Raw genomic sequence first — 25,996 nt, 5'->3', positions numbered from 1 at the left:
CAGATTTTCCTTTCCTGCTAATGTACTGCTGGAATAAATCTCTGTGTTGTGGCCACTGCAATCCAAGGACTTCATAATGCCATTAAACCCTTCTGGTGCTGTGCTCCCTTGCTGAAGCTTTTCCAGGCTTTGTGTCACTGGAGCTTTTCACACACCTGCACTGAGCTGGCTCCGTTAATTAGGGGAGACTGTACTTAGTGTTCACAAGATGCCCAGAAATTCTCTCAGTACAGGGGGCTTTCATCTCTTGAGGGACTGAGCTTTGAATGGCTTTTTGGGGCATGGACTTGGCAGGTTATAGAAGTGCTGTGGGCTTCTTTGGGCTCCTGCAGGTCCCCCTCTTTTTCTTGCACCAGTGGAGAGCTGAGGCAGCTTCCTGTGAGTGACACAGAGACCTGAGCACGAGTGCTGGCTCTAGGGCAGAGCTCTGTCTGTCCCACACTGCCAGCACAGCACAGACCCAGAAATGACATTTCCACATGCCCACAGCTCAGAGTTAGTGAGGACATCCCCCTGTGCCCAGGGCAAACACACCCTGCTGGCACTGGGCTCAGTGCAGCGCTGGGCACACCTGGAATATTGACTCTGCACATTTTGTGGCAGCGACTGAACTCACACCCAGTGCCAGCAGGGGGATGCTGCTGTGCCCCTCCTGCACACACAAACACAACCAGGGGCTCTGCTGCTCCAAGGCAGTTCTACATTCACCTGAAAGGCCTGATTGTGCTCTTTGAGAAGGGCTCATCTCTGTCCTCTGAAGCTCCTCCCTTCTGAATGCTCTTGGGGTGTGATCACAAACAGAGCAATTGGTTTTTATTAATTTCCCCCTCTTTTGGTTGCATTATCTGTGGCTTCCCCAGCCTGGGGAACGTGGGGAGCAGCACCGAGGCCCTGCACAAGCCCCACACAGTCCCTGCCACACCAACCTCCTGCCTCTCCCGTGAGCACTGTTCCCAGCCCTCTCCTAAAAGCATTTCCCTGCTTTTCCCTCTCCCCTGTGTGCAGGCTGTCTGTGGGACACCTGAATTTGGGCTGAGATTCCTTTGCTCCCATAAACCCAGTGGCAGCTTCTGGCTGAACAGGATGCAAAGCCCTAAAGGGAGGGAGGAAAGGGGAATGCACATCCTAACTCCCAGAGGAGGCACCCAGAACCTCACTGCCAGCTCTCAGAAATAACTGGAACAGGCTTTCCCCACCTCCTTATCATTATTCAATTCCCATGGGATAACAGCAAAGCCCTCACAGGAAACTGCTTTCCTGCTACAGTAATTCTGTTGGAACTCTTAGGAAGTCACATCTAGTAAGTCCTTTGAAAATAAAATATATCTTTGAAAATAAAATATATCTTGAGCAGTTTGGGTCAGTGTATCTCAAGGGTGGCCAGTTGGGAAGGTAAGCCTCTGCTATTTCTCATAAAAATCAGTATTTGGGAATGACTCTGTCCCATCCCTGTCCCTGTAAATGATCCTTCCCCCTCGAAGGGCTCTCTGGGTATGATACACACTTCAAACACAGCCCTGCCACCCAGGCAAGCTCATGGGACCTCTTGTGATTTAGCACTGCACACATTTCCTTGGCCTAGCAGCACAAATGGGGATATTTAGTGAGGTAAGTTATGATAATGAGCCCTGCCTAAATCACTGCTGCCAGGAGAAGAATGGGGGAGGCTCTGCTAACCATTAAAAATGAATGAGCGGGGAAATAAATAAGCAAAAGCAGCTCATTTGAGCTATAAAAGACTCCAGAACACAAGCTGTGTACCAAGGTACAAAAGGATGAGGCCATTATTAGCTCTATAAGTCACTAATGAACGACTCGGGGGAGGCGGAGTCACCTTTACTGAGCCGCGCTTAACCCGGGCATGGCTGAGCCCAGCCTAAAGCTGCAGGGCAGGGATCAGAACTCCGGGGATGCTGAGCCCAGCCCAAGGGATCAGGAACTCCAGGATTTTGTACCCAAACACCTCCCTCAGTTTCTAAGGGCCTTGCTTGCTGCCAGCCTTTGCACAGGGACACGATGCAAGCCTGCCCAGCCCTGCTATAAACAGATACTAGCAGAGACCCGTGCACATGAAAAATGGTTTTTACTGCACTAATCCACCTGAAGTGTCTCGTAGAGCATATTGATTAGGAGAACTCTGATACCAAATTATTTCTAAGAAGTATTTTGGTTTGCTCTGCAGCTTTGTGGCAAACAGCAGTGTATTATCCTCAGTGAACATACCCGGGTGAAGCACCACGCCATGGACATTTCAGAGGACTCACAATGCTGGGCACACACCCAGCTGGAGCTGCACGTGGAACAGCTCCTTTGTGGTCTGACACAGCCTCTGCTGGGTCAGTGCACCCACCTGAAAAATCCCCTCTTTAACAGCCTCTCCTCAGGAATCACCTTCTGCTTTTTAAAACCCAGACTTGGCAGATAAAGCTTCAGTGGGTTTTTCCCTTCCATGTTTCTTTTGCCTCTGTTTCCACTATTACAAACAGTCAGTTTCTGTAGCCATGATATTTTCTGAAAAATCCTTTCCTTAGGATTCTTCCTCCTGAGAAGCTGAGAGGCCTCAGGGACAAAATGCAAACAATGGTTATCTGCTGCTGTGGAATGCAACAGGTGCATCTGGGATTGGGCTCATGTGGTTGTTTCTAATTAATGGCCAATCACAGCTATTCAGACTGTTTCAGTCAGCCACAAGCCTTTGTTATGATTCTTTCTTTTCTATTCTTAGCCAGCCTTCTGATGAAATCCTTTTCTTCTATTCTTTTAGTATAGTTTTAATGTAATATATATCATAAAATAATAAATCAGCCTTCTGAAACATGGAGTCAACATTCTCGTCTCTTCCCTCATCCTCAGACCCCTGTGAACCACAAGTTTCTCTGTGCAGTGGATTTGCACAGATTTCACAATTTTTTGGGGTGAGCAGAGCAGCTTCTGCCCAGCCCCTCGTGAGCACATTTTGGAGTCTGTGCACGCTCTGTGCTCAGCTGTGATTTATTCCTGCCCATGGGCTGCCTGTTAGGAGCCTGTCCCCTCTGAGCCCAGAGCATCCCCCTGGTGTGTCCCTGCTGCTGTGTCCCCTCTCCCATGGCACTGCCACTCCAGATGATGAATGCTGCATTCACCAGGGCTTGCAAGACACCTACATTTGCTTTCATTTTTGGGTCACGAAATTCAGTTTCATTTCAATTTCAAATGATTAAAATTATGTAAAAATACCACAATGTCAAGGAAAAAGTTATTTTAAAATGAAAAAAAATCAAAACATTTCATTTTGGAAATGTCAAAACAAGTTGTTTCCTTGACACAACAAGAACCTGGTAACATCCTTTTCTTCTTTTTTTCTTCTGTCAGAGATGAAATTCCAAGGAAATTAGCATCATCTCATGAAGCTGCTTTACAGGAGTACAAATTCTGACTGCCAAATTTTCCCCAATAAGCCTTAATCAACTGGGGCCACAAATCAAAACAAAATCATCACGATGAAACCTGCTCAATTAAAATGGAATCTCATGGAACCCGTGGTGCCTTTGGCACAGTGAATGTGCTATTCCCATGGGCAGGAGGGGACAGAAAGGCACAGAAGCACTTTGCACAAGCCTGGCTTTAATTCCCTTCTCCCTCACACCCCTCCTAGCTGGCTGTGTAATTTATTGAGATCAATACTCTGAAGGATGCTAAAGTGTTAAACTCCCGCTGAACTCCAGGGGAGTTTGGTGTTAAAGCTCTCTGAGAATCCGGCCTTTAATCTCCTTTTGATGTATGTGCACAATCAGGCTCCTCTCCCTTGTTTTACAGGGATTCTGCAGAGCCTGATCTGTCAGGAACAAGAAGAGCTCAGGTGCTGGAGTCACCCAGCTGCACCTTCCTCCTGATAACATTTCTGATAACATCTCTGGGCAGTTCTGGGCCAGCCCTTCACCTCCTGGGCTCCTGGGGCAGGGGCAGCTCTGGGGTGCAGCTCTGCCCAGGGCACACACACACAATCCAACCCTTCCCTCCTGCTGCTCCCCACTCCCCTTGCTGCCCCAGCCTCCCCTGATTTGCTGTTGGCTGCTCCAACTCCTGCTTCCAGCTGGCCCAGGAGGCTCCCTGGCCACCTGCTGCCCGGGATGCTCAGTGGCACTGGGACAGCTCCGGGTCTGCTCCTGGCAGTCAGGGACAGGATGGCAGCACAGGCTGGCACTGCCTGAGGAGCTGCCAGCAGCCCGCTGGGCTCAGCCCACCTCGCGCTTCACATTTGAGGAGCCACAATTGCTTGTACTAAACGTGACAACGCTTTCTTGCTCCTGTTAATGAAGTTCCATCTCCCTCTCTCTCTCTGCATCACCCACTGCAGCCATCCCAGCACAGCCAGCACCCCGAGCCTCTCATCTCTGAACTGAGAATGGCATTTCTGCAAAGCTAAAAGAGCAGGAATGACAACAGAACAAACTTTGCTTCTCACTCCTGAAAGGGAGGCTGCTCACTTGTCTCTGGGCAATAAATACCTGATGTCCAAGGAAGCAGAGCTGATGAACAGTGTGACAAACCCAATGGGCTGAACACCAAAGCCAGGCTCCAAAGGGGCCAGTCAGGGTCCCAGACTGGTAAGATGCAGCCAGTGAGGCACCAGTGAGGACAGGAAGGTAATTAATACACAGAGCCTGGAACAGCCAGCTCCAGGGGCTGTCACCCTGTGTGTGAGCTCCTCTGCTCCTCCCCATGGACTGCAGCTCCTCCACACACCCTCTGCTCATTCCCAGGGAAATTTATGTTTGCTCTGTTAGAAAAAAATAAGATCCTCCTTTAAAGGGTTTTCATAACTTTACAGAAAATTGCTTCAAACCAAATAAAATATAAAAATTCTTCTGCATCAACTGATGAAAAAAGAAATTACCACTCTTATTGTAGTTTTATGCATGACTGCTATTAAACCTTGGTCTGACAAACCAACAGCTGTTGGATTTCTTTGTAAAGAAAAAGAAATACAGAAACTGGCTTAAAATGCTTTTTCTTTAAGGCTGTAAGAGAAATGTAAATTCTTCCAGACCATTCTGGACTCCTAAATTAGTCAGAAAAAAGCACTGGGCTGATATATTCCCTGCCTCCTTGCATTCACTCATCTTTCATCTCCATCACTGCATTGCAGACTGGAAGCGTTGGTATTTTTTTGACAACATTCTCATTTTTCCAGCTTCCAAGAAATCTCTAGACAGGGACTGTCAGTTCTGATTATGCAGCCCGTGCTGCAGCAACAGGTGGTTAGGCAGGGCTCAGAGCAGCATTTCACCCTTTGCAGAGGGATGGCACAGCCTGGCCCAGGCCCTGCAGGGCTGCACAGCGGGGCAGGCAGCAGGGGAGGGCAGGCACAGGTGGGACCGGGGGACAGGGAGACGTGACCCCTGGGCAAGCCCTCCCAACACACCAGCGAGGACAGGAAGGTAATTCACACACAGGGCTGTGGGCACAGGGATGCTCAGGCTGAGCAATCTGGGGAGATTTACAGCTGAGCACTGAGAGCTCAGAGCTGGGGGCTGTGGAGCTGTGCCCACATAACTCAGCTGCACATCTCCCTGCAGACACCACAGCACGGGCAGAATCACCAGCCTGGGCACCTCTGTGCCATGGCAGACACAAAGCACGGGCTGGGCACGGGCCCAGCTCTGCACCAATAACTGGAGTGGAGGCTCCAGGATCCAGCCTTTAGGAGAGCCAAATCCCACCCAGCAGGGGCGATGTCCCTTTGGCTCTGGAAAGCTTTGATCCTACCCCAAACAGCCTCAAACAGGAACGTCCTGAGATTTTAACTTCTGTCCAAACGGTACTGGGTCATTAATCAGTTTTAATTAGGGACAGCACTGGGGACTGATGTGGCCCAAGCCAAGCACGAGACCAGACCTCCACAGGCTTAAAACAGATGAGAGCTGCACAGAAGTGACTGAAAAGCCCCTGCAGAGAGAAGAGAATGCCAGGATGAAAGGAGAGGAGGAGTCTGAACTGTAGTGCCCAGAGCTGCAGGCACCAACCTGAGCTGGGGAACTCTGAGCTGGCACGGAACAGAACAATGGCCAAACACTGCTGGCATCAGCTGTGGAACAGAACAATGGCCAAACACTGCTGGCATCACCTGTGGAACTCAGACACCACCCCAGCAAGGGCACTGCCCTTCAGCCACTTCAGCACAGCCTAAGGGAGATGAAATGTCTCAGCAATGGCAGACTTCAGAGCTGCAAGGACAAAGAGATTTCCATCTTGGTAACAGGAGGACTTCAAAGAGTTAAGGATCCAGTTCTCTTTCTGCCACAGAGTTTGCCCAGGAAAAGTCTGGTTCTACTCCTCTGGCAAGTGTTCAGATATCCAACATCACAACTTAGGAAAAAAAGGAAAAATCTATTGCAATATACATATACTCATGCACACACGGCAGGCTCTGGAAAGTTGGCCAACACTTTGAAGTGACAGGGGGAAAATAACGCAACAGCAAAGCATGAAAAATTTCTGAGAGCCCTACGCCTTTTTAAGCCAAGAATCACTTGCAGAGAAGCATAAATAAGCAGGGCTGTGCTCCAACAGCAGCCACAACACACAAGTGCCAGATGAAAGCTGCCAGTACCGACAGGCTGCAGAGCCAGAGGATGCTCCCAAGCCTCCCTTGCTGTGGAAGGGACTCCAGAGTCTGCACTGGAGTGACAGAGAGACCCTGCACCACAGTGAGCAGGGAGGGGACACTGGGCACAGAGGGGACACTGAGCACAGAGGGGACACTGAGCACAGAGGGGACACCGAGCAGAGAGGGGACACCGAGCAGGGAGGGGACACTGAGCACAGAGGGGACACCGAGCATGGAAAGGACACCGAGCAGAGAGGGGACACTGAGCACAGAGGGGACACCAAGCACAGAGGGGACACCGAGCATGGAAAGGACACCGAGCAGAGAGGGGACACTGAGCACAGAGGGGACACCGAGCAGAGAGGGGACACCGAGCAGAGAGGGGACACCGAGCAGGGAAAGGAGGGGACACTGAGCAGGGAAAGGACACCGAGCACAGAGGGGACACTGAGCAGGGAAAGGAGGGGACACCGAGCAGAGAGGGGACACCGAGCACAGAGGGGACACTGAGCAGGGAGGGGACACTGAGCACAGAGGGGACACCGAGCATGGAAAGGACACTGAGCAGAGAGGGGACACCGAGCAGGGAAAGGAGGGGACACCGAGCACAGAGGGGACACGGAGCACAGAGGGGACACCGAGCAGGGAGGGCATTCCTGCGCTCCCCTGAGCCACCACAGCAGCTCCCCTCCCTCTGTGCCATGTGTGGGTGCCCTGAGAGCAGGGAGGGCTCTGAGCTGTGCCACAGGGCCCCATGGCACCGGGCTGGGCTCAGTGCCACCCCCGTGTGCAGCCTGGCTGCCCTGGCAGCAGCTCCTCTGCCTGCCCTGCCCTGCCCTGCCCTTGGGATCCCCTGATCCCGAGGGGCTGAGCTGAGCCAGGCTGCTCCAGCCCCTCTCTGGGAACTGCAGCATCCAAAGCCCTTGCTCCCTGCCGTGAACAGGGGTCATTATTTTGACAAATTAGTTAAATCTCTCTCAGTCAGCAACGAGGACCCTGAATTATTCAACATGCATCCGTCTTCCTCCCTTACAGAAACGGCCTGTGAAGCAATAAGTGTATTTCACTTGAACCACTTGTGAAAGATGTAAGACAGGTTGGGTTCACTCCAGTGCCCCTTGAAGTCAATGCGAGCCTTTCATTTAATTTTCATTTAATTAATTTCATTAAATTTGCAGATGATGCCAAGCTGGGAGGGGTTAGAAGTTCTCTGGAGAACAAGCTTAGAATTCAAAAGGATCTTTGTGGTGTGGAAAACTATCTGAAATAAATAGATGAGATTGAAGAAAGGTAAGGGCGAAGTACAAAGCTGGATAGAAACAATTAAGTGCAGGATGGGGAAGATTGGCCTGGTGACATCAGTGCAGAAAAGAATTTGAACTAGACAGGATCTGACTAAAGACTCCAGGGACCACTGAGGGCTGAGATGATAATTAACAACTGCAGTAACATTTCTAACTGCTCACACAAATGACTTTCGAGAATGTTTTCCATAGCTGGAAGTTGTCAGGATGTCGCTCTTTTAATCTCTTTTTCATGCTCCTTTCAGTTGGAAAATTCCAATGATTTTTATACCTTATAGTGAGATAAGGGATGCACAACTTTTCCTGTCTGTAGTCCATGCATGCCATCTACGAGAAATGCAGTTTTTCTGGGTAAAAAAGGACACAAGTATTTCATCTTTGTTGCTCAGATTCAATATTGATCACAAAAGCAAAAGGCCCTGCTGCAGTGGGAGATGTGCTTTGCACAGTACCAGAGGCAGCAGAGCACAGCCCTGTGGCATCCTCCCCTCCCAGCTGGCTGAACTTCCAGAGAGGGCAGAGCAGAGTGTGCTCAGCACCCTCCTGATCACACCAGGGCACTAGAGTTTGCCAATTTATGGGGCTGGCATGCAGGTAAACAAGTTTGCAGTGCACCAAGTAAATATTACTTCAAACTTCCTTCTTCCCTTCTTAGATGTGAGAAATTGCTAAAGATATCGTTCCCACCTGTATTTATAGCATTAGTTGTGAAGCATCCTGACGTGCAAGACAAACCACTGCCTGAAAATTTATCACACTGCATTAAATCAAGAAGATTCAAGGAAAAAAACATATTAAGAAGATGGAAGAAAAGGCATCCTGTTTTCCTCAGACAGCTAAACAAAAGCCTGGTTTAGGACAGTGCAATCACTATGGATCAATAGTTTCATTTCTGTGTCTCTCTTTGCAGAGTCAAGTAAAATAATAACAACAATGGTGCTGCTGATGAACATTTTATATTTGAACTACTCCCATTATCTAACAGCATTTCAGCATTCTGCAAAAAAACCTCCTGACAACACTTTGTAAAGCACATCAGAGTGAGGGCTCAGTGCTCATGACATAAATGTGTGTCCCTGTGTGCATTTTTCATAGAAACACCTATTTCTCTAGCACAGACAGCATTATCCTCATTGTGGGAGTGAAGGAATTTACTGTTTACAAAGCTCTCCCATGGCCACAAAGTGCTGGGCAATGTTATCTGCAAGTGCTATCTGGGATGAGAAATGAAGTCTCATTACTGTGATGTTGGAGAATAATCAAACAAACAATGAAAACAGCTACATTTAGCATAAATAGGAAAGCCAGGCCAGAAACATCTCCTCTCACACAGTCCAGAAAGACTTATCAGCAAGCCCACACTTGTGGAATGGGTAGAAGTCCAGGTGAGGACTGCAGAGATGCAGTTTCTATTTCATCTCTGCCATTTGACCTCAGAGAAGGAGTTTTGTGCTCTGTTTATTCATCAGTGTTTTATTCATGGCTGCTCGTGTCACAGGGCGGCTCTGACGGGCCCTGCAGCTCCTGCACCGAGGCTCAGTGCTGCTGGGAGATGCTGCAGGAGCTCTCCCAATACAAATGTGCCCAAAGGGGCAGTGCCAGGCCTGGCCAGGGCAAAGAACAGCTCAGACACAGCCCTGGGGCTCAGGGCTTGGTCTGGCACCCCAGAGCACACAGAGCTCTCAGAACATGCCCAAGGCCCCTGCTCAGACACAGCCCTGGGGCTCAGGGCTTGGCTCTGGCACCCCAGAGCACACAGAGCTCTCAGAACATGCCCAAGGCCCCTGCTCAGACACAGCCCTGGGGCTCAGGGCTTGGCTCTGGCACCCCAGAGCACACAGAGCCCTCAGAACATGCCCAAGGCCCCTGCAGAGGACAGGGACATCAGCTTTTCTCCCAAACCAGGTAACAGAGCCCAGCTGTGCCCCAGCTGCCAGAGCAGCCCAGGGTGGCACAGCAGGGCAGGCAGAGGATCTCTGCCAACCTGAGCCCACAGCTCCTCCAAGCCTCCTTTCATTGCAAAGAAATGACAAGAGAACACATTCAATAAAAGATTTCAGGAGCTGGTTTCAGGGAGGCTAGGGAATTGAAGGTGGAGGATAATTTGAAAGCATTTTGTAAGATTTTAGCTGCTTGTTCCCATTGACTCTGATGGGAGTCATGCTGCTTTGATCTTTCAAATGCTTTCACACTCCTTCCATCCTGACAAGCACTCATAGCACGGATCTATTTACTGGGAAATTGAGCTGAGTCCTGAAGCTTGATATCTGAACTATCTCCAAACAAGCAGGAGGAAAGAACAGCCAGCCTCTAAAAGAGGCTCCATCTGAACACAAAGTGCATGTTGTGCTGACACACCCTGCACATTCTGGCCTTGGCAACTGATGATGGCAATGACAAAGTCTCATGGCTGACCAATCCCCAGGGGTGGACGAGGGCTGTCTGCCTCAGGAGGATGCTCTGGACTCCCTAAGATTATTCAGGTTTCTTTTTCAGAAGCAGGGGTGATGCCCAGCATGGAAAGAAGAGAAAAGCTGATTACAGGATGTGCAGAGCTCTTCCCCAGACTCCTCTCTGCTGTCCCACCCAACCTCTGTGTGTGGATGTGCAAAATCCAAAATCCAGTGGACTGAGGTACAGAGGGCAAGAACAGGGTCCTTCATCCTTTTCTTGCCATTGGTTTGGAAGGCAGGATTCCATACAAAGGAAGGAGAAGGAAATGGAGATGTGATATTTGCAAGAGAACTATGACTGCTGCAAATCTCAGTGTGGAGATACTCATCCCTTCAGGACAAAGCTGCAGTTCCAATTTGCTGGTTTCAGCCCCAAAAGAGTTGTTCTGTCCCCTCAGATGTGGAGAGGAGGTTCCAGAGGAGGATCCCCCTGGATCTCCGAGCCTTTCCCTCAGCCAGGGGCAGGTTTCCATCCCTCTGCAGGCAGAGCTGGGTGGGTTTCACTCCTGCAAGGCTTCCACCAGCTGAGCACATCCCTGCACACGAGCAGACCCTCGGGGGAGCCACCACGCACAGGATCTGGGGCTCTCCTTCCTCTGCCAGGGCCACAAAGCCACCAGAGAACAGCCTGGACACCCACCCACCACCAGGGCTCCCTGCAGGCCCCACTGCTGCCTGCCAAGGAACGTCCCTGTGGAGGCTCCTTGGAAACAGCAATTCCCATTCCCAGAACTCCTTGTACAATTTCTGACTAAATTGATGAGAAAAGGCAATTTCCTTAATACAGCAGCTGTGCCCTGCAGAAGCAAGCTCCCTGGCAATACATTATTCCTCACACAATTTCAAAGTTTATCTACCTTAAGCAAATCTGGCTGTTTCAGCTAAAAGTTGTGCAGCCTTAGGCATTCCTTACCACATGAGCAGATGATCTTTTTAACACCTCGAGTTCCTGAGTTTCATCATTCACTAAATCAATCTCCCTTTCATGATTTGTATTTATACCAATGCCCAATTCTATTACAACTCCCTCTTATGCTTTCTCAATTTCCTCTATTATTCTTTTTTAGGTCTATAATATAATTTCAGTGCCTTACTCAGATGCTGTCACTTCGTATTTACGAACTGAAACTTGGATGTGCATTATTACTTTATTTTTATGAAAATCCATGATAACTAATGCAGTGATTCAATTTCCACCAAGAGGCTTAATGTTTGGTTTCCTATCTGGCCTCCAACCTTCATTCCTCCAAACAAACTTTTACATCTCTATTTACATATTGGGATCATTAAGGTTCTTTTCATCTCCCTGTCTCAATGGCTTCAGAAACTACAATGGATTTAGGCAGGAGTTTAATTAGGAACTGCTCTTTTCTGTATTTCAGGCTACATTGCACGTGAAAGGGTAAAAAATGCCTCTAACAAATGGAAGGCCTGATGAAAGCCCCAGGCTAGGTAGGTTTTAGTGGAGCAGAGCATTCCCAAGTGGGAGATCCTGGAGCTGGGTCTGTTCCACGGGAGGCTGGCACTCATTTGATATCTGTGCAAGGAAATCCTGCCCCTGCAGTTGGCCTCTGTTCTGCCCTGACACCCACGGACACAGTCAGGTTCTTTCCAGCAAGGCTTTTCCTTGTTTTCTTCCTTCAGCAGCATGGAATATGTCAGAGCTCCACCTCAGAGACTCTGCTCAGGCTGGCCCTGCTCTGCCCACCCCTGTCCTGCTCTGAAGGCCCAGGAGCCACAGGAGCTGCTCCAGGTCCCTGCCCTGGTCACTGCAGGGGCAGCTCCTGAGCACAGGGCCAGGCTGGGCTCAGGGAAACCCAGCTCCAGGGAAGCCTGGCTCATTCTGCTGCCGGGGCTAAAAGCACCAGAACCCAGGGCAGCCTGCAGTGCCCTCAGGTCTCCAGCACACTCTGGCCAGACTGGGACTGGCTCCAGGACACACTGGCCCCACCAGCCTGGACCAGGCTCTTCCCTCACTGCTGCCTGTGCTGCTCAGGGAAGGAAATCCTCCCTCAGACAATGACACACTGGGGCCACCCCATTCCTTTGCCTTTCTCAGAAATGTCTTTCCTGCAGTTTTCGTGTGTTGAGCACACCTTATGATATTCAGTGTCTCGTTTTATCCACTCAACAGCAACAAAACAACCAAGGAGCCTGCGAAGGAAATCCTGTCAGCACTGAGCCTTGCTGGAGATCAGATGATAGCTGTGAGCTCAGGAGCTGCAGAGTCCACGAGGAGGTTATTAACCACACTGCACCCAGCTCAGAGAAAGGATCGGGGAATGTGCCCAGCCCAGTCTGCTCAGGGAGCTCCAGGTGAGATCAGGCACACACATTGTTCAGCCTGGGAACAAAGGGCACCATTTGCAGCAGAGCCACTTGTCAAGGTGTCTTCAGAAATCAGCAGAGTGCAGGCACTGCCCTGCCAGAGGGGCTGTGCTGCTCCTCTGCAGCCCCTGTGAACTCCTGGGATGGGATTCTGAGCCCTGGGGAAACGCTGCCTTTCAAGATTTGTTACAGGCCTGAAGCTCAGCTCAGCATCACCGGAGAGTGTGGAGAGCTCTCAAGGAACACGGGCAGACACGGTGGTGGCACCGAACGAGTGCAATTGGCTGTGGCTGCTGTTGGCTCCCAGCTGAGCAGAGCCAGCAGAGCCCTGCTCAGACACAAACAGTCCAGGCAGGAACTCCTCCTCTCCTCATCCCATAAAGGCACAGCAATCCCATTAACCACACCGGGTTACACTGGGATTTGCAGTGGCAGCAATGAGATCCAGTCATTAACACAAGTTGTATGTGTGGGTGCATGTGAGACTGGCTTCTTTTACTGACAGCCAAGTGCAATTAGTATAATGCTCACAGACAATGCATAAAATATAATTTAGTACCATCCACTGTGCCTCTAGAAGCCTCCTCACCAGGGCCAAGGATACTTCCCCTCATCACTGAAGTTTCACTTCTCCCTCTCTGCCTCTCAGTGGAATGAAATGGAGCATGTAATGGAACGTCACATTCACAGATTCCATTCTGCTAGCAGCTCCAGGTCTCACAAAGTCTCGAACACTGCAGCAGCTTTTCACACGCTCACAAATGCTCCAAGAAATTGCTGAGAGCACTCAAATCCCCAAGTCTAAAGAAGATGCCCTAAATTTACTCAAACAAACCCCCTTTACAGCTACAAAACAATTACCTGCTTGCAAATAATCACATTATTTTAATAGTTATTATAAGGAACAGATTATTTAAGTTGGGAGAAAATATCAGCTTTGTATAATACCCACCTGCTCTAAATACACAGTTACACTTTTAGTCAAAATTGAAGAGCCATTAAAGCCACTTTTTGTAGGTGCTTAGGTTTCTAATTTGCAATTAAATTGATTTGATTTGAATACCTAAATTGATTCAGAAATCAGGCTTGTCATCCAATAACCAGTTCAACAGGATGCTGCAAACCAAGGCTGAAACAGGAGAGCTGTCCAGCATTTCTGTGGGCAGCTGATGGGGAAACCAAGGGCTCTGGAGTGTCCCACAAAGAAAGCCAGCCCCAGGTCACACAGGTAAAGCACAGTGAGAAGTGCTACACACAATCATCTCTGCTAACAAACTGCACCCAGGGAGCTCCTGGTACCTCCAGCACTTCTCAGATGTGTTTGACTGGTTTACTTCCTTTTCTCTTGAAATCCCTAAGTACTGCATAATTGTTTATATAACTGCAAAGAGAAAAAGTACATGGGTAACCAAAAGTCACCATCCTAAAAGAAATGCAAAATGGTCCAGACAGTGAATAAAAGAGAAGAAACCTTCAGTCAACTGACCTGCACAGAGTCTGTTACATAAGAAATCTGAAAATATTTCTAAATCCTTCCTTACTCAGCCACTGATGTTTTATCATGACAGAATTTGTGATGGGCTGTGATTAAGTGACATTGAACAGGAGATTTCTAGAGAGCCTGTGCTCTGTCCTAGTTAGGGTTATGGATGTTATTAACAGCCCTAATGAGGATGCTCATACATTACATTTTACATCCCAAAGCACTCTTGGGGGATTTAGCATTAATGCTCTTTGTCTGCCAGGGTAATTCAGCCCCATGACACCTTTTGTGTGTCTGCTGAGACAGCTCAGATCAACCAGGCCCACAATGGCCCAGCTGAATGCCAGAGCCCACACTGTCACCCTTCAGTGCAGCACCTCAGAAACCACCCAGGACATCCAATTGTTGTGCACTCTTGTTAAGGAGAAATGAAAATCGAGTGTCACAGGCTGTGTGCAGGCTGAGCCCTTATTAGAACCTGCAACGCCTAAAATCCCATCCCAGCTTGAACCATTAGAGCATGATTCCTTCCTTCCTTCATTAGAGCAAAGGCCGAGCAGGACAGCATGAAAAATTCAGGTTCATTACAGCCTATCAACCCCAGCCTCCCCTTCTCCTGCACAGATAAATGTCCAGAGTCACCCAGCTGCCTTTGAGAGCCCTGGGAGCCCTGCAAGGATCCCATAGCTGATCTTCAGGGCACCCCAGCTCTGACCAGCATTTCTCTACTAACTCCAGAAGATGAGCCCCACCCTCAGCAAATACTGACACAGTCCTTGGAATTGAGCACATCTGAATCAGCTGAAAAGATGTCAGGTGTGTTTCTAGTTGTAAAGATCTCACGTGTGTTTCTAGTTGTAAAGATGTCACATGTATTTTTATTTTAGCAACACCAACCCCTTCCACTCGTATTTTTTCCCATGAAGCACAAAACCCCAGATTCCTGGGTATCTTCTGGAGAATTCTGAAGAAGCCTCAACTCAGAAATTATTTGGGGTTTTTTTTTTCCATTACAGAGAAGTTTTTTTATCTTATAAGCTCATAGCCTTTCAAAAACATAAAGGAGGTGCAGGCAACAGTGACTGTGGCAGCCCCACTGGGGTTTTCAGCATGGATGATTATGATTACAAAAAGGCAAACAACACCACAGAAACCTCGTTCCTTCCCAAGGCTCACATCAGAATGATGAATTGGCAGAATATGAAAGAGACAAATCCAGTAACTCCAACAGCTTTAGGTGAGTTCCAGACAATTCCTGGGAGGTGCAAGGCTGTTGTATTGGTTCCACATTCAGAATTCATCTTTGCCACGTCTGTTTTTCATACCAGAGAGAGATTAAAATTGTGCCTTCTCCCTTCATAAGCAGCACCAGCAGCACATGAACTGAACTCTACAGTTCTTATTACAACTCTTCGTTTTGACAGTGCATTTTTCTGTGTCCTGTATTCCTAGAGCAGGGCACAAAAAGCATTTTCATTTTTAAAGCTGCTCCTTCCTAAGGTGAAAAGGTCAGATGGATTCTGATGTCAGGAATATTGAAACTGAGTTGAAATGACAGGACATGATTTCATCATTTTCTATCAAAATGAAATGTTTAGACATTGCAGAAAATAAAAACATACATTTGCTGACTTAAATCAAGATTGTTTCCAAGATGGATCAAAATTTTTTGGGGCTGGAATAAGGCAGTTCAGCTGGTGGGAGAAATCCCTTTCTATTGTGGAAAATCATGGCACAACCTGGATCTTCACTGAAGATCTCTCAAGGCACAGGGAGCCCGGGGTGACTCGTGCAGCCCTGCCTGGAGGGTTCTGTGTGTCAGTGCCCCCATGGGAGCTCGCCCTGGCCCTTTCCAGCTGGACACTGAGACCTCAGGGACCCAGCACCACCAGGAGCTCGGAGATCTGCAGCACTGCAGCTGCCAGGTGAGCCAGGAGCAGAGAGCATCCTGACTCCATTCTCTGCTCCCTTTGATCCTTTACTCTGTCACACCAGTGACTTTAGAAGAGCTCAACTTCTCCCTGAAGTGCACCAGAGTCAGGGAGAAAAGGAACAGCTGTTAAAAGTTTCATGCTTTAAAACACTGTCTGCTTCAGGCTACTTCACATGCTCTGACACTTCAGCTTCTGTAAAGTCTGTCACATGGTTAAAAGATGTTATTTTGCCACTGATAAAGCCACACTAAGTGTTAGTGAAAGATTTATTAGCCTGCAGTAATATTTTACAAATTGCCAAGTGTGCTGCTCTCCCCTCTAATACACTCCAAAGTGTCAGAGCAGAGCAGCTGCCAGCCCTTCCCTGGACCAGAAATGAGTGCCCACGATGGAGCTGTGGCTGCAGCAGCGTCCTGGGGAGCAGGGGGGACCAGCATCCCTGCACAGCACAGCCAGGGACAGCCAGGGACACCAGACCCTGCAGAGGGCCAGCACAGAGCCAGGCCGGCCCCACACAGGCTGCACAGCGCTGGGGAAGCTGGCCAAGGGAGAGAATACAGCTTGGGTACAGGAAAAGGTCATTTAAAGGGTGAAAAGAACTGGGATGGCTGCCCAGGGAGGTGGTGGAGTCCCCATCCCCGGGTGTGTTTAACAAAGCCTGGATGTGGCACTGGGGACCAGGGTTTGGCTGAGGTGCTGGGGCTGGGCTGGGCTCGATGGTCTTGAAAGGTCTCTTCCAACCTGGGGATTCTGTGATTCTGTGAATTCTGGTTCTGTGATTGTGTGATTGTGTGTGATTGTGTGTGACTGTGTGTGATTGTGTGATTGTGTGTGACTGTGTGTGACTGTGTGTGATTGTGTGACTGTGTGTGATTGTGTGATTGCATGTGATTCTGTGTGATTGTGTGATTGTGTGTGATTGTGTGTGATTGTGTGTGATTGTGTGTGACTGTGTGTGACTGTGTGTGATTGTGTGACTGTGTGTGATTGCGTGTGATTGTGTGATTGCGTGTGATTCTGTGATTGTGTGATTGTGTGTGATTGTGTGTGATTCTGTGATTGTGTGACTGTGTGATTCTGTGATTGTGTGTGATTGTGTGTGATTCTGTGATTGTGTGACTGTGTGATTCTGTGATTGTGTGTGATTGTGTGTGATTGCGTGTGATTCTGTGATTGTGTGATTGTGTGTGATTGTGTGTGATTCTGTGATTGTTGACTGTGTGATTCTGTGATTGCGTGTGATTGCGTGTGATTGCGTGTGATTGCGTGTGATTGCGTGTGATTCAGTGTTTCAGTGATTCTGGGAGAGGGAAATCCCAGGGAAGGCCACTCTGGGCACCCTGCAGGGCTCTGGGGTAGTGCCCAGGCTGTGCCAAGGATGCCAGCAGCAACACCGAGCCCTTCCAGCCCCTGGGCCCAGCAGCTCCCTGCCCCCAGGCAAAGCCCAGCCTGCAGGGGAAATCCAATCCATCAGCTGCAGGGGGAAATCCAATCCATCAGCTGCAGGGGGAAATCCAATCCATCAGCTGCAGGGGGAAATCAAACCCATCAGCTGCAGGGGGAAATCAAACCCATCAGCTGCAGGGGGAAATCAAACCCATCAGCTGCAGGGCTTCTGGAGGAAAGCACACAGCGTTGGGTGACGCCGATTTCAAAAGGAGCCCTCTAGGAAATGCACAGCACAGCCCAAAAAAGGGGCACAGCAGCCGAATCCTGCTCCCAGGGCTGCCTCCAGCACTGGGTGACTTCTGGCAGCTTTCAGGTGTCTGATCAAACAAAATGAACAAAAAGCAGTTTTCGTTTCAGGGTAACCAAATGCAGATTTTCCATTAACTCGTCGAACTGAAAAGCCAGAGCACTGGAAAGTGTTGCTTTGGAAACTTCCAGGCTTTGTTGAGCCTTCAAGAAAATGGGCATTTGGAAACAAAAATGTCTTTTCAAAATGAAAGATTAAAAGAAGCTGATATTTCTTCTCTCCTTATTCTTGATTAAAATCATCTTGAGAGTTTATTCTTTACTAAAAACTCAGCAAAAATAAAAGTCTGCTCAAAAATCTTTCTTTTTTCCCATTAGTAGGAGTTTTACTATCCACAAATGGTCAGTACTTGACAGCACTCTGAAATTCACACCTTAGCTTTTCTGTGTCTCAGTCCTCATTAGTGAAACACAGGCTATAACACACCTCCATTTTTTGGTTATTCTGTCAGGCTGGACCAAGTAATTTCTGATAATCATTTGTCAACAAAAATATTGTTTCAGTGGACTAAATTCTGCTCTGACATATTCAACCAGGTTCAGGTCGGTGCAGTTTGGCACAAAAAGAGTCAGTGCAGAGTTTGGAACAGCTCTTTAAAGTTCTTTGAAGTTTCAGATGAAAGAAGTGAGTAATAAATGTGGACCCTGAAACGAAAAGAAGAATGAGGTACCCTCATTCTGCAAGGAAAATGAGCTTAACCTCATCATTAATCAACACCAAAAAACCAGGAATAAAAGCTAAGCCACGAAGACATAATCAATCTGTTAGATGCTACTTGACAGCTGCATTGAAAAACAGCAACAGTAAAGACCCAAAGAAATGTAATCTTAATCTTTATATTTCAATGGGCATCTTAAGCAGGTTTTTCTTCCATTTTCTATTCCCCACTCTGCTGCCCAGAGAACAGGAACTCTAATTACTGCTGCATGCTGAAGGCTGGCCAGTAATTATATATCTTTATCTTCATTAGGTGCCTGGGAACAAGGCTTGCTCTGAACCAGAGCAGGTAAACTGCAAACTCCAGACACATTTTCAATTGAGAGCTCCCTTTAAACTGGCAGCTCATTTCAGCTGTGCAGAACGCTCTGTGCTGCTGAGGAGGGGTGCACAGTGTCCTGATCCCCGCGGTGCCAGCCTGCTGTGGGCCGGGGCTGTCACCAACAGCGCTGCTCACGGGCTGGGGACGGGAATGAACCACAGACACCAGCGCTCACTGGGACACTCGTGTTCCTAAGGCAACGGCTCAAACACCAGAATGCAAAACTGCTGTTTTACCTCTTCCAAATTATGTGTTTGCTTTAAAATCTGTTTTTTTCCAATTCACTAAGAAAATGAAATAGAAGATGAGTGAGTTAGTAAGGACTTGGTCCATTAGCTCCCACAACATAAGGACAAATAATTTCCTTCTGTTTCCAAATCTAAATTAAGTCCAACAATTTGCTATATTTGGCAGATTTACCAGATCCAAAAAGGCTTCACAGAAGAGAAAAAACCCCAAAGCCCAAAGGTTCCTAATAATACAGCCAGAAAGACACATTTAATCAGAAAATACCAACATGGTGGCTAATCAGGTAAGCAGGGACACTGAGAAGATTCTAAAAGAGAAGCATAACAAATACTAAACTTTGAAATTCCTGGGGTTCATCTCATGTATAAGAAATTACCATGACAAAATTATTTAAAACAAGTCCAATGCGCATAGAAATTGCAATTTTTTTTTGTCAGAAGAGATAGCTCAGGACAAACCATGTACACCACTGGGAATTCCATTTCCTCCACTGGGAGGGGGTCCTGGAGGGCTTGTGATTGCTTTGGGACATGCTGGTTATAAAAATAATATAAAATAAATTCAATATTAACTTTCATTAGCAGCCGCAACTCTTGTTTCCTCTTCTCGAGTGACAGCCACAGAGAGTTTGTGAGAAGATCAAAGCTGCTGCAGACAGGGCACCTTTTGTGTCACCTCTGGAACCCTCTGTGCCTTATCTGCCCCCATCACTGCCCCTGCTCCTTCCTCTTCACCACTCACCAAGCAGACAGAGGAGTGCAGGACTGATTCCTCACAGGATTCCAGTGGTAATGCTGGCGCTGGCTGCAAGCCTCCAAGAAGCAGGGATTACCCCGAGGCTCCAGCGTGACCCCCCAGTTCAGCCCAAAAGGAGCCTCAGGGGCTCCTGTGAGCTGCGCCCTGGCTCTGGCCATGAAGCACCCCTGAGGCACCCCAAGGGGCAGCAGCACTGCCAGGGCTCTGCACCCACAGCCCACGGGCTGCAGAGGCACGGGGACAGTCAGCCCTGGCAATGCTCCCCAGGTGGGGGTGTCACACAGCCCCACGTGCTTGACGGGCAGCATGGAAAATTGGGATTTGGTGTTGGGTTTGTTGCTTCACTGGAGCGAGCCACACAGCAGTAACAGCGATAATAAATCTTGGTGTTCCAGCAGCAGAGCAGTCAGAAAATGAAAGGACTTGTTCCATTAGAGAACAGCACTGCTCTGCAGGGCCTCTGCCTCCCTGGAAGGAGCAGCCTGATCCTACCTTAATGACGTCTTCATCTGACGATCTGCACTCCACAGAGTCCACAAGATCTGTCACAGTCCCATCATCTTCCACAGAAATCACCTTGACAGGGACAGCCACTGTTTTCCCAGTGAGAATGGCTGTGTTCAGGATCTCTGCTTCCTGAGAGAAAAGAAAACAAAAGGCCACTTAGTACATTATATATATATATATACATATAGTGCTATTAATTGATTAGCAGCACCTGCATTCAGCCTCAATTCCTCACGGCCATGGCAAGGACTGTTCCCAGGGCAGCCAGCAGGACAGGCAGATTTCCTCCCTGCAGCCCTGACCACGGTTCCAGCTGTGACTCAGGGTGCTGAGATGTCTGTGGCGCCCCAATTTCTGTCCTGCCCTAACTTCTGTCTCATCAATGTTCCCTGAGGGCCAGAGCAGCCAGCACCTGGAGTGACCCTGCCCCAAAGGGACAAACACACCTGGATGTGGCAGCAGGGACTCCTCCAGCCTGAGCTCATCTTGATTAACACTTAAAAATGTCTCAAGCCTTGCTGCTTTACCCCTTTTCTGGAAGGTTTCCCACAAACACTGGCACTCTGTGCTGGGAGTGCCCCTCTGCCTGCACACCCAGGCTGGCACGCGGGCACAGCTCAGGGGCAGGGCTGGAGCTGCCCTTGGGGATGCAATCGTGGCAAGGCCAGAACCCAGAGCCTGTGGAGCCACTGCCCCTTCTGACAGGCACCCTGGCTTCCCTGCCCTGCCTCCAGGGGAGCCAGAGGCAGACTCAGGTCCTGGGTAAGTGACTGCGCCCCACAGGACAGTGTGGGATCACAGCCTCCTCAGTTTTCTGGGGTGTACCCTGACTCCTGCTAGGCAAGCACCTCCCCACAGCTCTTCCTTTACCTGTTCAAGAGGTTTGTGCAAACCCAGCCCCTTCAGACAGAGGGGGGATGCTGGGAGGGTCTGGGCTCACCAAACAAAACCAGCTCTGTGGTGACCAGCGCCTGTTGCAAAGCACATTCCTCCCGTTTGATTTACCAGTTCTTATTTAAAAGTGCTGAGTTCTGGTTACCTGAGGAGCATCAGACCAACCAGAGCTCTCTGTCACCTGGGTGTCACCTGTGTCACAGACTGGCTGATCTGTGCCAGGACACTCGGAGCACAAACTGCTGCCCAAGTCCTCCCACCCCTAACTGCAAGATCCTGCTCATTTCTGGAAGGGTCTCTGAGCCTTTCAGAGCTGTGCCTGGGAAGCTGGGACCATCCTGTAGAACAAGAGGCTCTTGATTTCAGCTGGCTCGTGTGCAATAAAGGCTCCCAAAGCCCCCCAGGTGCTAAATTCTCATTATCTAAATAGCTCCCACTCTGAGCTCTGAGACTGACCTGATTTTACTCCTGGAAGACAAGAGTGGGGATTGGAACCCAGCTACCAGAAGATGATGACTGCTCCTACTGCCTCTTGGGCTAAAGGGGAGAAGCTGGGATTTTTCTCCTCTAAAGTATTCACATCAAAAAGACCTTTTCCTCTTACTTAAAGAAACAGACACACTTTATTCAGACTCAAAGCAATATTTAAAGAAAGAAAAACCCCTCCTGGTCACTTGATAGCTGCTTTGCTAAGGTTGCCCCATCCTCACTGTGATCTTTAGGGAAGGGAGAAAGAGGATTTCACAAAAAGAGAACTTGAGAAGAAAATCCTCCCCCTCCCTCAGCACAAAAGCCCTTCAGATATTTTTAAATTGCAATCCATCCAAGGGTGAGAATTTCTGCCTGCACACTCAGGTCTGTGGCTCTCAGTGCAGAATGCACTGCTCAGGCACTGAGTTCTCAGGTCTGCAATGAACTTTCCAGGTTCTGTGGCTTTTCCCATGCCTGGGCTCTGCACCCAGGTTCCCCAGCACCTTTTGCTGCTCCCATGGGCTCTGCAGAGCTGCAGGCAGGGGCAGCTGGCAGCACAAGCACCGTTAGCAGGTGCTGAGTCACAGCAGCAGGGGCAGGCCCTGCTCTCAGCACTGGGGCACCAACCTCATTTCTCTGGGGCTGCTGGAGGCCACAGCACCTGAGTGCTGCTGCTCACACCTCGTGCTGAGCTGCCAGGAGCTGCTCCCCAAGGCAGCCACAGCTCCTGCCTCCCCTGCAGCCATTAGTGTGACCCTCACAATTATTTCATAAAGCAAAGGGAGCTCTAATAACCGAGCCTTTGAAGCAGCGTGATTAATGAGCTCTGCTTACCAAGGGCAAATGGAATTTCCCCTGGTAGGAGCCACTAACTGAGAACGAGCCTCAGAAGCTCCATGAATTTCTTCTGAGTCTCTGAGTTTTGCAGGGCTGCCTTTGGATGCTCTGAACACAGAGAGCATCCCAGGGGCAGGGATGGCTGCCCCTGGCTGGCACCTGCTGCTACTGCCCTGCCCTGCTCGCTGCCCTGCCCACTGCCCTGCCCACTGCCCTGCCCTGGCTGGCACCTGCTGCTACTGCCCTGCCCTGCTCACTGCCTGCCCTGCTCACTGCCCTGCCCTGCCCACTGCCCTGCCCACTGCCCTGCCCTGGCTGGCACCTGCTGCTACTGCCCTGCCCTGCTCGCTGCCCTGCCCACTGCCCTGCCCACTGCCCTGCCCTGCCCTGCAGCACCTCTGAGCCAGGAGCTGCTGCCCAGAGCCCCTGGGGAGGCTGCACCTGGCAGCGCTGTGCCAGCCCAGCTGGCACTAGATGGCATTGGGTGACACTGGGCTGGCACTGGGTGACACTGGGCCGGCACTGACACTAGCCTGACTCTGGGCTGTCCTGCCCTGCAGTCACTGAGCTGGCACTGGCTGGCACTGGGTGACACTGGGCTGGCACTGACACTAGCCTGACTCTGGGCTGTCCTGCCCTGCAGTCACTGAGCTGGGTGCTCTGCCTGCAGACATTTCTGCTCCTCCCCAGGGAAGGACTCGAGGATGGCTTCTCCAGGCACTGCTTTGCATCCCCCAGGCACAGCAACACCAGCACTGACCCCAGCTCACTGTGGAGGGCACAGGGAAATACCAACATTTACCCAGCTCACCCTGCAGGGCACAGGGAAATAAATGCCCCTGCAGGCCCCTGTTGAACAGCCAGGAAGGGCTGGACATCCCCTGCTGAAGGCTTGTGAAAACTGCTTCATTCTGAGGAAACAAACCCGATACTTACTCAGCCACACTGAGATTTATAGTTCAGAGCCTCAGCATGTAAAAGCTATAAATCTAAATAGTTACTAATTTATAACTGTTGCTTTTTGCTGCTTGAGTGGAAAAGGAATCTCCTGAAGAAATATGATGTTCTTTATCTATAACTAACACAGATTACAGGAGATAAGGTGTCAGGGCACCTCAGGATGGGAATAGTTACACTTTTGCAAAGCTACAGCCACAGTCTCGCTGGTAAAAGTTGATTCCCTCAGCAGCTATTAAAAAGGTGCTGAACTTTCTCTAACTATTAACACAGCATAGCTCTATAATTCACTTACACCCTCCAATAAGAAAATGAAATAATCAGAGAAAAACATGTCTCTGCATGTAATAGAAATGGAAGACCAGGTAATCTTTATTCTGAAATTGCTACCACGGTAAATAAACAGTAATACTTTAAAGAAGATGCCAGAGTGAGTGTTCTTTGCTTACTGAAGAGATTCATATTAAATAACTGAGCATATTAAGCCCTCCAGCAGAAACATATTCAGAAGATGTACACAGTGAGCATCAATTTAAGTTGAAATGCAGAAGTGAATACCTATTAGGTTTTCTCAATTTTAATAGGTAGCTTGCCTGAAATTTAATTTCCCTTCAGACATCTTTTGCCTTATCTTTCCTGGGGTGAAAAAAAGGACTTTACAATATCTTTATAAATCTTTCCCAATGTCTGTTTCTGTTGTCTGTGTATACAGTTTGTGTGTGTATGTGCATATACATAACTTTTGAAAGAAATCAGTGCATGACTGGCTCATGCTTAGCTTTGGTCCAGCTGCACCTGAGCTCCCCTCTCAGCCTGGGACTCGAGGGGCTCCTTTCTGCCTCTCCCTGGCAGTTTGCTCTGGGCTGGCTGGAAATGCTCATCAGCCCCTGCACCGCATCCTGGCCAGCCACACTGCGCCCTGGGCTTACCCCACTGCATTCATCACCAAGAAATGCACTGCTGCCTCTCTCTTGCAGTGAAGTGCAGCCTGCCACCACCACACTCACAGCCTTCAGCAGGAGAAGGGCTTGTCCTGCTGCCATCCACAGGGAAAAGGAGGTTAAAAACTGCCCAGGACACTGTAACTCCTGCTCTGGAGGCACAGCAGATCTCCAGAGACATTCCTCATTAGAGCAGTGCAATGTATCTGCAGGCTAAAGATCTCATTTCCAAACTCAAGAATGCTCCTCTCGGGTTCCAGTATGTACTTTGGCCCCTGGGTTATGTACAGAGTGCAATCAGGGAGAGAATAACCTGACCCCTGAAACCTCCTGCAGTCCAGAGCAGGCACAGACGAGACTGAATAGCTGCCTGAAAATCCCTCCCCTCTGACATTCCTTAGGTTCTCCATTTCCAATGTATTTTCTATTCATCAGCATGTAGAGCATTAATCCAGGGTCCCACCTTGAATCTTTTCACTATTTAGGTACAAAGACCTGGATTTGCCTCCTGCTCAACCAGCAGCCATCTTGCCCATATCAGAGGATCCATGCTTCAGTCGTGCATAACTAATTTCAAATCTTATTTAGCATCAAGTCTCAGAATTAAGCAGCTAAGTGACAGCTGTTTAATTAACTCCTTAAGCTGATTAGAAAGCATTACAGAAATCCCCCCAAGGAAGAGTTTATAACTGTCAAGAGAGCCTAAGGCCATGTTAATGCTTCTGTTTAAATTTAGTAAGCTTCTAAACCAATAAAGTCTAAATGCTTGACATTCTCATGGATGTGGTCAAACTCAGCTTTTTCCTCCTGTTCCACTGCAAGGGTAGGAAACAAAACCAGCGAGAGAGAAGGGATTTGAGGAGTCAGGAGGCAGCAGCTGAAGAGAAAAGCAGGAGCTGCTGAGGGTGGTGGCACCAACCCTCCCTGAGCCAGGATTAGCCCTGAGCTGGAGCAGAGCTGAGCTTGCACCTGAAATGCAGAGTCATCTCCCAGCCCCTGGCTGCAAGGAAAAGGGTTTCTTCATCGCCTCTTAAACCCTAAATCCACCTTTAATGATGAGATTATGGCAGCTGAAGTGCAAGTTTTAGAAGCAGCTGGTGGGGCTAGATACAAGGTGGTGCAGGGAAACCAAAATTGCTCCAAAGCAGATTTCCTCGCCTGTAGTGCATTATTGTCAGCTCTGAGCTGGCAAACAGCTTGAAATATAGAAAATATAATTCTGATTTCCTTATTTCCCCTGTTGTTTCCAGATTCTTTAGGATGCGCTGGTAAAATTATTGAAAAATCAGCTGCAGTTCTTCTGTGTCCCAGGGAATAAAGGAGCAGTGGCCAGAAATAACCCAAATTAATTTGTGAGACCTTTAATATAAACAGAAGAGTTCAAAGTACAAGCTGAAATACTGCAAGTATGAGAAATCATGGTGAAAGCTGAATGAGAAAATGTGAAAAGACTGACATGAACTCCAAGGTTAAATGTTTGGTTTAATGTGGGCACCTT

General features: G+C 48.9%; 1 protein-coding gene across 3 annotated transcripts in view; it reads right to left on the bottom strand.

The window, feature by feature from the left end:
• TMEM132D (transmembrane protein 132D) overlaps positions 1-25,996 on the bottom strand; it is a 192,079-nt gene that overhangs the window by 12,238 nt on the left and 153,845 nt on the right. For all 3 annotated transcript variants that reach the window (XM_036393398.2, XM_036393397.2, XM_054516786.1), the window contains one exon: positions 20,384-20,527. In XM_036393398.2, the coding sequence (XP_036249291.1) occupies positions 20,384-20,527 (144 nt within the window). The remainder of the gene's footprint in view (positions 1-20,383; positions 20,528-25,996) is intronic.

The sequence above is a fragment of the Molothrus ater genome, chromosome 18 (assembly GCF_012460135.2).
Source record: "Molothrus ater isolate BHLD 08-10-18 breed brown headed cowbird chromosome 18, BPBGC_Mater_1.1, whole genome shotgun sequence".
Taxonomy (NCBI): domain Eukaryota; kingdom Metazoa; phylum Chordata; class Aves; order Passeriformes; family Icteridae; genus Molothrus; species Molothrus ater.
Note: the sequence above shows the minus strand (reverse complement) of the source record. Positions and strands in the feature narration are given on the sequence as shown.